The following is a 10,141-nucleotide window of genomic DNA, read 5'->3' on the forward strand; positions in this document are numbered from 1 at the left end:
GAAGAAGATTAAATAAAATATATAATATCATAATGATGAAATAATAAGATAATAAGAAATGAATATGAATTAAAATTAATAAGAATAATTATGTACTATGAATTGAAATAATGAAATAAGAGAAATAATGAAAATGAATAAGAAATGAATTCGGAAGAGATTTCATAAATCATGTAATAAAAGAATTAATAAAAATGAAAATAATGAAATATTTATTGTTACAAAATAATGAACTAATAATAAAATATTTAAATAATAAATTTAATGAAATATATATTAATAAATTGAAATTAAATAATGTAAATATCATTTAATAAAATATTTTGAAAATAAAATGAATGATATAAAATTAACAAGTAGAATAATGATGAATATTAATATAAAAAGAAATTAATATAAACAATTAAAATTAATGTAAGAAAATGGTACGTTTGTATTAATTAAGAAAGTATTAATTATATGAATTAATAACTTAAAGTAGTGTAGTATTTGTAATGATAAAATATCAACAAATGAACATATATTATTAAATTACATTGTAAATAAGAATATATAAATGGAAAAACATGATTTAATAAGAGAATATATCTAGAGAGTGATAAATTAAAATATAAAATAAATATAATGAATGATGAAGAAATAGAGAATAAAACAAGAGAGAATAAAATGAAATTAATATTAATAAAAATGAAATTGGTAAATTCAAAGAAGATGAAAATAATGAGTGTTCATTGTATTGAATCAAGAAATAGTTAATAAAAGTGAATATTTCATAAAATACCAGATATTTATATAGAGGATAAAATAAAATAAACAAGAATAATAAATGATATGACAATAATCTGATAAAATGATAATTCTAATATTTATTAATAAATTTAAAATGTATAGAACTCTCCAATTCAAAATAAGACAAATTAATAAACTAAAACGAAAATAATTCCAGTAGTAATAACAATAAATAGATTAGTTAATAAAGAGTCTGTATGAATGTTAAAAGAACAAAGTAAATAATTGCATGTGAAATAATGATAAAAGATATAATAATTAAAACATGAAAAACCTAATGAAATATTGTGGATATCATAGAGGTGAATAAGAGAAGCATCTCATGAAAAGTATATTCAATAGAAAGTGAATGATGTAATCCCACCTGAGCAAAGTGAAGTAGAAAAACCAAGAACTACTAAAACCTAATTTATTAATTTTTATTTTATTTTTGTTTTGACTTGTTTTTCTCGATTTGACTATGATGTTTTTGTAACTTTTGTTTCTGAAACTCTTTGACTTTCTCACTTTCACTTCTTTCCCAAAATTAATTCTTTAGATTAACTTCACTTTTTTGTTGTGTTTTGTCATTACTCCATCATCTCTTTCCTCAAACCTTATCCCTAGTTTTCCACCTAGGTACTTCCCATTGCCTTTTCTCCTTCTTCTCGTGGCATTGCTTATAACATTCACTTTTTACCTTTGCCATATTTGGTTAATCTTACCACATTGAATCAACGCAAATCAAATTGAATTTGAGTGAAATGAAATAATATTAAACGTGCTAAAAAATTTAAAGCACATTCACATAATCTTCTAAAGGATAAATCAGCTATTGGTTGTTTCTCAATAAGCAATTTCAAAAGCGTTCTGGCTGATCTCAAAAAGCCTAACAGTTTGTGGAATTGTACAAGTAGTTAATGTGGGACAATGTGTAATACGTAAGTAATAGCATGTATATAATGAATCTAACCCAGCTATTGAACTAAGACAATAACATGCATTGATCGAAAGATAACAAACAGTGAGTGGAAGGTTGATTACTTTGATCTTTGAGTTATTTGATAACTCGAAGTATACAATTTTTGTGATGTTTAGATTTAAAAATGTTCCTAGGTTATAACAAGATTTACATATTAGTGTCTTCAATGAAAACGGTGTTTGTAAGACTTCAATTGATGTACAATTTTCTATTTCCATTGATTTGAGTTGCGAATTTGGTATATGAATTAATCCTGTTAATGATGGTAAAGTCTTTAATTTGATCATTAAAACATTATACGGGATTGAAATTGTACTAATATCCTCACAGTTTTGCATTTCTATTGATGTTAAGTAGTGGCAATTTTTCAAGGAATACAAATTCCCGATTTTAGAATTTTCTATTTGAAGTTCTACTAAACTAGTTGGAATACTTATCCCTTGTCTTGCACTTACATTGTTAATCACTAGAGTTCGGAGGTTCTTGTCAGGAAGCCCTTCAAAATTCTCCATTCCCTCTATTCCTTTAATTCTTAGTTCTTTAATTCTTTGTGGATATTTTATATTTTTCTTATCCCACTCGATTTCCATACTTCTCATTTCTCCTTCTACATTAATATAACTTTTATCCTCATCAATCCCTTCCTTCGGCATTCTTAGTATTAACCCTTTAACCTTTGCCATGATTGTCAACTCCTCTAGTCTGCTACTTATTTCAACATGACTCATCTCCTTTCTTCCTTTGACCTCCACTTTCCTTATACTATCACAATATCTTATAGTTAATTCTTCTACCTTGTCTGGGATTCCCTTAATTTTTAACTTTCGACAATCTACTATTTTCATTTTTCTTATTTCCTTCTTCTCTTCTATCTTATATATTTCTTCAAGTTTATTGCATCCTTTGACAATGATTTCTTCAACTTTATCAGGTATTAACAATCGTTGCATGTCATTACATTCCTTAACCTTAATTCTTTTTAATTCTTTATACTCATAGAGTCTATATAGATCATAGTATTTGTCCTTTATATTCTTGATACCTATCCTTTCTAAGGTACTTGGAAGATAAATAGGTGCTTCCTTATCAAGATTGCTCATCTTTAATTCTTTTAGTTGTATCTGTTCTAGTCTCCATTCATCCTCTAATCTTCCCTCTCCTTGAAAAACTACTTTGAGACTTTCTAATCCACTTGGTAATTTAATTGATATCATTGTTTCAATACTACAATACAATTTCATTCTTCTCAGAGTCTGAAATATGTCATATGTCCAAATCATTTTACTTCGTTTTTCTCTTCCTCCTTCTATTTCTTCTTTAAACCTAAGACTTTCAAGAGACTGGAAGAACCAAGGTCGTTGAATTAACTCACCTTTTAACTCTACCTTTTTTATCAATGGTAACTTAAAAAAAATTTTATGCCCTTTGTCTGCTGTACAATTTCCTATTCCAAAACAAGTAATCCCATATAACACAAAGATTGACCTCCATTGTGCAATCTCTTTTGTAGGTTTGGTCATTGTTATTCCTTTAATTACTTTCTTATATAAGACTATTTGTGTTGATAATAACTTTACATCTTCATCAGTTATTTTTTTATTTGTTAAAAAATAAAGCATATTTCGTGGTGTATTTGCTATGTTTTTCTGTACAATCCCTGACTCTATTCCTTTCTTTAAATAACAAATGCCTTGACCCCGCCACCTTCCTATTACCTCTTTAATGATTTCATGTTCTACTATATCAAAATGGTGTATGATTATCATCTTTAGATATGACCTACCAATCATCTCCCCAATTTCTTCTTCAGTTCTTCTTTCTCCATCATTTTTCCACATGACCAACTCACTTCCTATTTCTAATCGTCGTAAATTACTAAACATCCCTATTTCATTCATTATTAAATATACATTCCTTGTACGTCTTCCCTTTTTAATGCTTATTCCTTGTATCTTCCCAAATATTTCTGGTCCTATGCAAATAGCCTCTTCTGGTGTTTCTTCGTCTATCTCAATCTCTATCCCTCTGATTCCCTCTAGACCTTCTTGCCATATTAGTTCACCCATTCTCTCAATACTCCGGTTGTTTATTATCACTGAAGTCACCATTGGAAATACTTCTTTAAATTCTTTACTATATGGGATTAGACTAGGATATTTACTTGTTCTCACACTTCTCCCATACTTTCTACTTACCATCACATACCTCTCAATGTCTCTCAACTCTTTGAAATAGGACCCCACTATTTGTATCGACAATACATCCATCTCTATTTTCTTTTCTAGTTCTTCTAACTTTCTTTCATTCACTCTTCTTCAATTTTTGCTTTTCACCCTTTTTCTTTATTTTTTGCACTTTTAGTACTTAGAAATATTTATAAAAGTTCAAATTATTGTTCCTTTCCACTATTTTCGAAGTTTCATTATTTTGAGAATTTACAATTAATAAAAATTTTCTTTATTTTTTAATAATTATTTTGATTGTTGAAGTTTCTTCTTTGTTTGAATTTAATTTCTTTTATTTACAATTATTAATTTAATAAAACAATTATCCTTGAACAATTGATTGATAATCAAATATGTTTTGTGCATGTTTTTTTGTAACAAACATTAGAAGGGTTTGTTTATCAGTTCATGAAATTACTTAAAAACACGTTTTCACGAATAGTGGATTACAATGTATTAGAATGTATTATTTAGATAGTATAGCAATATAAATAACTTATAACAATAATCTCCACTCTTTTTAGTCGTTAGAACCTCAAAAAAGCCTTTTATATTATTTTCATAAGAATACTTGAGAAGAACTAAAATAGTTTGTTATAAAAGATTTTAATAAAAAACTTGATTATACTAACCAGACTGAGGCATTGCTATAACTTATATTGCAATAAAAGGAATATCAATCAATGATATATTTTTCTGAATCTTGATATAACCAGAATTTTTTGTTCATAAGGTTATTGGCAATTATGTATTTCAATATAAAACCCATTTGAAACTACTAAGTATTTGAATAACATTAAATATTTTAATTATAAACTTACTTTCATGAAATAAGAGGATAATCGTCATCAACCTGGATATTAAAAACAGCAAATAAACATACAAAAATAAAAGGGTTATAAGTACTACTACTAATATAACAACTGTAACATCACATTTAGGTTTTATCTTTACTTAGAAAAGTATATTATTTTAATAAAACTTGAAACAAACAAAAAAGTTAGTAATTGTAAAAATATGAAATTAATGTTCACAACCATAGACTATGAGTAAAAAGATCAACTAAATAATAAATAGATTGAATAGAAGAAGTTCATAAGAAAAAGTGATAAAAGATAGAATAATTAGAAATTAGAAATAGTTATGAAGTACTGAAGAAATATGTAAATAAAAATTAAGATAAAGAGATTAAAATAAGATAGAGATAAAAAAGTGATTAAAATAATGACAAAGTAAAAGAAAAAATTAAGATATAACTAAAATGATCACTTAATATGTTGTAATTCTTTTTTATAAAATCTAATCAAAAACAAAAATAAGTGCATTTAATATAGGTTTAGAATATTTACTGACATATCAGTTTCCTTTATAAGAGTTCATAGAAAAATCCACTTTTTGGAGAAGAAAAATGAAAAATCTTCACTCAGATGAAGAAATTAATAGAAGAGTAATGAGTTCTAGAAGTTAACAAAGTTTATAAAAAGGAGCAATGAACTTATAAAATATCAAGTTATTCTAGATGTCAGTAGAAAGGGCTCTTGTTCTTGCCAAACCAGATGCCGTATGTATTAGACAAGCTCCTATTACTGCAGTCGAAACATTATTAAAGTCTATTAATGGAGGAAAACTTCTTTGTTTTGAACATCACGTTGTACCAACTGAATTGGCAGAACAACACTATGAAGAACATAAAGGAAAAGGTTTTTTCCCAAAACTTCTTAATTTCATTTGTAACCCAAATGGAGTCATTGTAATGGTTTTTGAAGGTGTTAATGCTGTTAAAACTATTAGAGAAGTATTTGGTCCAACTTTTGTTGAAAAGGCAATTCAAGTAGAATGTCTTAGAGGTAAGTTTGGAAGTTGTGGTGGAATTAATTGTTTCCATTCAAGTGACTCTGCTGAAAGTGGAGCACGTGAAACTAAATTATGGACTGATTACTTTAAGATTGAATTAAATGAAGAAAAAGCCAAAAAAGATTTTGATGAATATAAAGCTAAGTATGATGGTAAATATAAATCTGATGTATCTAAAGTTAGAGAGATAGTTAAGAAGATTAGGGCTGACTCTGAAGAATATGTTAATGCAATGAAAGAATTAAGTGATTGTGATGATTTTCTTATCAAGCAATTATTAGCTTCAATTATTTTGAATTAATTTTTTTTTCATTATTTTTAGTTTTTAGAAGAAAAGTTTAATTATCAAAGAGAAATAAGTTATTCTTTAATATTTTAATTAAAAATTAATGGATTGCGATGTATCATTTTTAGAGTTATATAAACTAAGATAGACGCAAGAACAATACCATTTAAAAACAGTAAATAATCCCATGCACTGAGTTTGTTCACGACTATTTTTTCTTGCAGAATTGTATTTTTTCTAATTTTTTCAAGAAGGTCATTAGCAGTTTGTCTCATTGAATCATATAAATCATACAAGTTCCCAAGTTGAATTGTTGTTGTTGACATAAATTGGTCAATTGCTTTTGTGGGTAAACCTTTTGGGACTTTTTCTAATGACTCTAATATCTTATTTAGTTGTTGTTGTCGTGCAATAACAAATTTTTTTGTTATTGCAGTTGATTTATCAATTTCATGAATTGTATCATAAATTATTTGTAAATTATACGATGACTCTCTTCCAAGTTCTAATGCAGTAAATTCTCTTGTTATTGAATCAAGATTAACACTAGTATAATGAGGATTGATATTATGTGTTGTTGAAGGAGTAATATCTTCAATTTCAATTGAGTTAAGAACTTGTGTATCTGATAATTCACCAGTTAATCCAGAAACACTAACAACAAGTCCTTTTGGTAATTTTTGATTATAATAAGTACAATGTTCATTATTAAAATCAATATTAATTTTTCCATTTATATAATTAATAGTTAATCGTTGTAGTGAATTACGATTAATAACTAGTGAACATGCTCCTTTTGAAATATCAGCACCATCTCTTTTTGGTTCATACGTTAAAGTTCCATCGTTATAAATCAATTGAATATTTGGAGTTGAAGTATATGAGTTTTGAAATGTATCAACAAATATAGCTAATCCTTTCCATTGTTCTTGTCCACCTAATGCTGTTCCAATTTCAAGTTGTTCTGGAGTTAACCAAAAAGCCATTCCATCTCCATGTTTTTTGTTGGAAATAGAGAGTAATGAAAATTCATATGTTACATTAAAATAATCACTAATTATACGTTTTTTTAATGAAACAATACCTTTTTGACTTTTTTTATCTGCAGTAATATACATATACCTTCCATTTGTATATGCATCTCCTTTTATTTGAAATTCATTTGATTGTGAAACGGCATTATATCGTTCTGATTGTACTTGAATAAACAAATAAAGAACAATGATTAATTTCATTGGTTTTGATTCTTTTTTAGTTTTTAATTTTTTATTTCTATTTGGTTTTATTTTATTAAAAAGGTATTTTCATTTTATCACATATTTGAAATAAAAATAATATTATAAGTTATTTACTTATAAAAAATAAAAATATTGATAGAGTCTATTACAATGTTAAAATATACTATGAAAAAGAAATAAGTTTTTATAAGAAAATTATATAATATTATTAATAACTTGTTCATGATAAATTAATTATCAAACACTTCAAAAAAGTATATATAAACGAACTAAATAATTATTTAATAAAAAAATATTTTCAATAACAATAAATGGATAAATAAATTATTCAATTAAACCAATTAATTAAACAATAAATATATATGATAAATTGTATTAATACTCTTGTAACAATGTTATAAATGACAATATTTCTTAAAATAGTATTTATTAAGATTCAAATAAAAAGATTAACATAATAACAATCATGGGACAATTTTCTTAAACGAACGACAACACAATAGAATTCTATAAATAAATAATTAATTTCTATCAAATAAAATTAATTAGTTTTTATTGATATTTTTTGGTTTGGAGAATCAATAAATTATTTTGAAATATAAACAATTATTTAATCGGAGAATAAAAAAGATAAAAAAAGATCTTTTTTTGACAGAAGACTTCTTCTATGACTGATTTATTTCAAGAAAAAGAAATTAAATTTGGCTTTGATTCCACAACTGACGATGAGTCTATGGTAAATAATAAACCAATGGAAGATACTAGTAATCATCTTGAAGATTTTTTTCTTCCAGAACAATCATCAATGGTATATGCTGAAAGCAAATTCATTCCTAAAGAAAAGAGAGCAAAAGGATTAATTGAACGTGAAAAAGGATATAAACATCGTCAAAACCTAAAAAAGAAATTCGAAAAGAAACCTCGAAGACCTGGACTAATTCAACATGAAACACTTCAACAACAAATGAAAGCTTCAAAAGAATTTAGTGACCCAGCTCCTGTATTTAATATGCCAAGAGATCCAAGAAGGTTACAAGAAAAAGAAGAAACGACAATAGAAAATGAAGAGCCTAAACGCAGAATTATTTTAACAAATAAAATAGAAAGAACACCTCTATTTAATTCAGAGACAACTGCTGACTCTTCAACAAATACTATAGATAATGATTTATTTACCATCGAGGATGATAATGATTTCTTCTCTTCTGATTTTGACTTATTTAGTCATCCAAAGAAACAACATTCAGAAAGTGAAGTACAGTTATATTGAATCAATAGGATCTCGTCATGTGGGGTTGTCCAAGGATTTTAAATTTGGAACAAACTGAAGTCTTATTTTTTATCTTTTCTATTTTTATTAGATCCTTTTTGGTTCAAGGATGATTATCTGAATCATTTTAGATATTCAATTGAAAGTAATTCTGATATTCAACTAAACTATTATGTATCTTATGTCAATATAATTAACTTTGACAACCCCAAAATCAGAATTCTCATAATAATAAAGAAAGTATTAATGAGAAAAGTTCTTATTAAGAATAATAATGTGATACAAAAAACTAGTGAATAATCTAAAATATTATAATAAACAACTACAAACACTAAATGAAAATTATGTACCAAAACTTCTTTCAAAATGAATAACTTTATTCTCATAAAGTGTTAGAATAATAAATTCTACCTCAAAGCAAAATCAATAATTTTGGGAGAAAAGATTCCTTGGTCTGTTTTATTTAAAGAAAATTTTATTTCAAACAAATCAAGTATGTTGAAAAAAAATTTACTTATTTTCTTCTTAGAAAGATAATAAATTAGATAAAGGATAAACGTTAAATTGAATTCAATTTCAGAATTTCTTTTGTTTTTGGGTGAAATAAAATAATATAATTTATTACTTATACTAATTGATACTAATACTAATTGAATCAAAGAAATATAATAATTATATTCTGAAGAATAAATAACAGTAAAAATAAATGATAGATGGATCAAATAAGAGGAAAATAAAAAGAATCAATTAGTTAAATAAATCAAATAAGAATGTTCATCAAAAGAGGTAAGAAAAAACTAAAATAAGGTAATGATAAGAATAACAAAACAAAGAAGTTATATTAATTACATAATAAATCAGTCTATGTTAAGATAATAAAAAGTTAGTGAGAAAAATAAAACAATGAAAGTAAAAAATTAATATTAGACTGTAGAATAAACAAAATTGAATAAAATGATAAACAAAATAAACGAAGATAAAGTATTCAAAGAATAATTTCTCTTGATTATTATTGATTATTTGAAAAAAAAGAAAAAATTATTAAAAAGAAGGTGAATCAAACCACTTTCTTGATATAAAATAGATGATAGAATATTAATTTTGTATAAAATATTATGAAATAATGAAACAAGATTCACAAATATGATAAATAAAAATCGTAAAATTAAGAAAGAACTAAATTAAAATTGTAAAATAAAAGAAATTGATTGAGTATTAGAAAAAGAAAGATAGGAAATAATATCAAACTGGTAATTCAAAAAACGAAAGTTAGATAAATAGTAAATATTTTTAGAAAATTTTAAATCAAAAAAAGATTCCAAATTACCACCAAAAATGTTGTTTAATAATAAAATTACTAATTTATTAAATTATATACTAAATATAAATTTAGTATTAAGATATAAAAATTACTAAATACTAAAAAAGAGTAAAAGAAAACTCAGTTTGTGTAATAACAAGAAAGTCAGAAAGTATTCTTATTATCTCTTTTATCAGGTTAATTCACTAATAGAAAAA

At 25.1% G+C, this 10,141-nt stretch overlaps 4 protein-coding genes across 4 annotated transcripts, besides 21 other annotated features; 2 read left to right on the forward strand and 2 right to left on the reverse strand.

The window, feature by feature from the left end:
* Window position 1: 1 nt before the first annotated feature.
* Window positions 2-128: a microsatellite.
* Window positions 36-210: a microsatellite.
* A 10-nt stretch (window positions 211-220) lies between these two features.
* Window positions 221-400: a microsatellite.
* A 198-nt stretch (window positions 401-598) lies between these two features.
* Window positions 599-721: a microsatellite.
* A 124-nt stretch (window positions 722-845) lies between these two features.
* Window positions 846-885: a sequence feature (AT_rich).
* A 309-nt stretch (window positions 886-1,194) lies between these two features.
* Window positions 1,195-1,221: a sequence feature (AT_rich).
* A 393-nt stretch (window positions 1,222-1,614) lies between these two features.
* EDI_309650 (uncharacterized protein) lies at window positions 1,615-4,017 on the reverse strand (the record flags this gene model as incomplete). Its single annotated transcript, XM_001738418.1, has 1 exon — window positions 1,615-4,017. The coding sequence occupies one exon, from the start codon at window positions 4,015-4,017 to the stop codon at window positions 1,615-1,617; it is 2,403 nt and encodes an 800-aa protein (XP_001738470.1).
* Window positions 4,018-4,189: 172 nt separating this feature from the next.
* Window positions 4,190-4,228: a sequence feature (AT_rich).
* Window positions 4,229-4,254: 26 nt separating this feature from the next.
* Window positions 4,255-4,294: a sequence feature (AT_rich).
* A 476-nt stretch (window positions 4,295-4,770) lies between these two features.
* Window positions 4,771-4,791: a sequence feature (AT_rich).
* Window positions 4,792-5,129: 338 nt separating this feature from the next.
* Window positions 5,130-5,237: a microsatellite.
* Window positions 5,238-5,494: 257 nt separating this feature from the next.
* On the forward strand, window positions 5,495-6,130 carry EDI_309660 (nucleoside diphosphate kinase, putative; the record flags this gene model as incomplete). Its single annotated transcript, XM_001738419.1, has 1 exon — window positions 5,495-6,130. The coding sequence occupies one exon, from the start codon at window positions 5,495-5,497 to the stop codon at window positions 6,128-6,130; it is 636 nt and encodes a 211-aa protein (XP_001738471.1).
* Window positions 6,115-6,220: a sequence feature (AT_rich).
* On the reverse strand, window positions 6,205-7,350 carry EDI_309670 (uncharacterized protein; the record flags this gene model as incomplete). The annotated part of the gene is made up of 1 exon (XM_001738420.1): window positions 6,205-7,350. One exon carries the CDS (start codon window positions 7,348-7,350, stop codon window positions 6,205-6,207), a length of 1,146 nt encoding a protein of 381 aa, XP_001738472.1.
* Window positions 6,820-6,862: a sequence feature (AT_rich).
* Window positions 7,341-7,407: a microsatellite.
* Window positions 7,408-7,438: 31 nt separating this feature from the next.
* Window positions 7,439-7,568: a sequence feature (AT_rich).
* Window positions 7,569-7,609: 41 nt separating this feature from the next.
* Window positions 7,610-7,724: a microsatellite.
* Window positions 7,725-7,861: 137 nt separating this feature from the next.
* Window positions 7,862-7,920: a sequence feature (AT_rich).
* Window positions 7,921-7,933: 13 nt separating this feature from the next.
* Window positions 7,934-7,968: a sequence feature (AT_rich).
* A 52-nt stretch (window positions 7,969-8,020) lies between these two features.
* On the forward strand, window positions 8,021-8,623 carry EDI_309680 (uncharacterized protein; the record flags this gene model as incomplete). The annotated part of the gene is made up of 1 exon (XM_001738421.1): window positions 8,021-8,623. The coding sequence occupies one exon, from the start codon at window positions 8,021-8,023 to the stop codon at window positions 8,621-8,623; it is 603 nt and encodes a 200-aa protein (XP_001738473.1).
* A 601-nt stretch (window positions 8,624-9,224) lies between these two features.
* Window positions 9,225-9,247: a sequence feature (AT_rich).
* Window positions 9,248-9,515: 268 nt separating this feature from the next.
* Window positions 9,516-9,607: a microsatellite.
* A 21-nt stretch (window positions 9,608-9,628) lies between these two features.
* Window positions 9,629-9,671: a sequence feature (AT_rich).
* A 293-nt stretch (window positions 9,672-9,964) lies between these two features.
* Window positions 9,965-10,050: a sequence feature (AT_rich).
* Window positions 10,051-10,141: the final 91 nt, after the last annotated feature.

The sequence above is a fragment of the Entamoeba dispar genome, genomic scaffold (genome assembly GCF_000209125.1).
Source record: "Entamoeba dispar SAW760 scf_1105229461349 genomic scaffold, whole genome shotgun sequence".
NCBI lineage: Eukaryota > Evosea > Mastigamoebida > Endamoebidae > Entamoeba > Entamoeba dispar.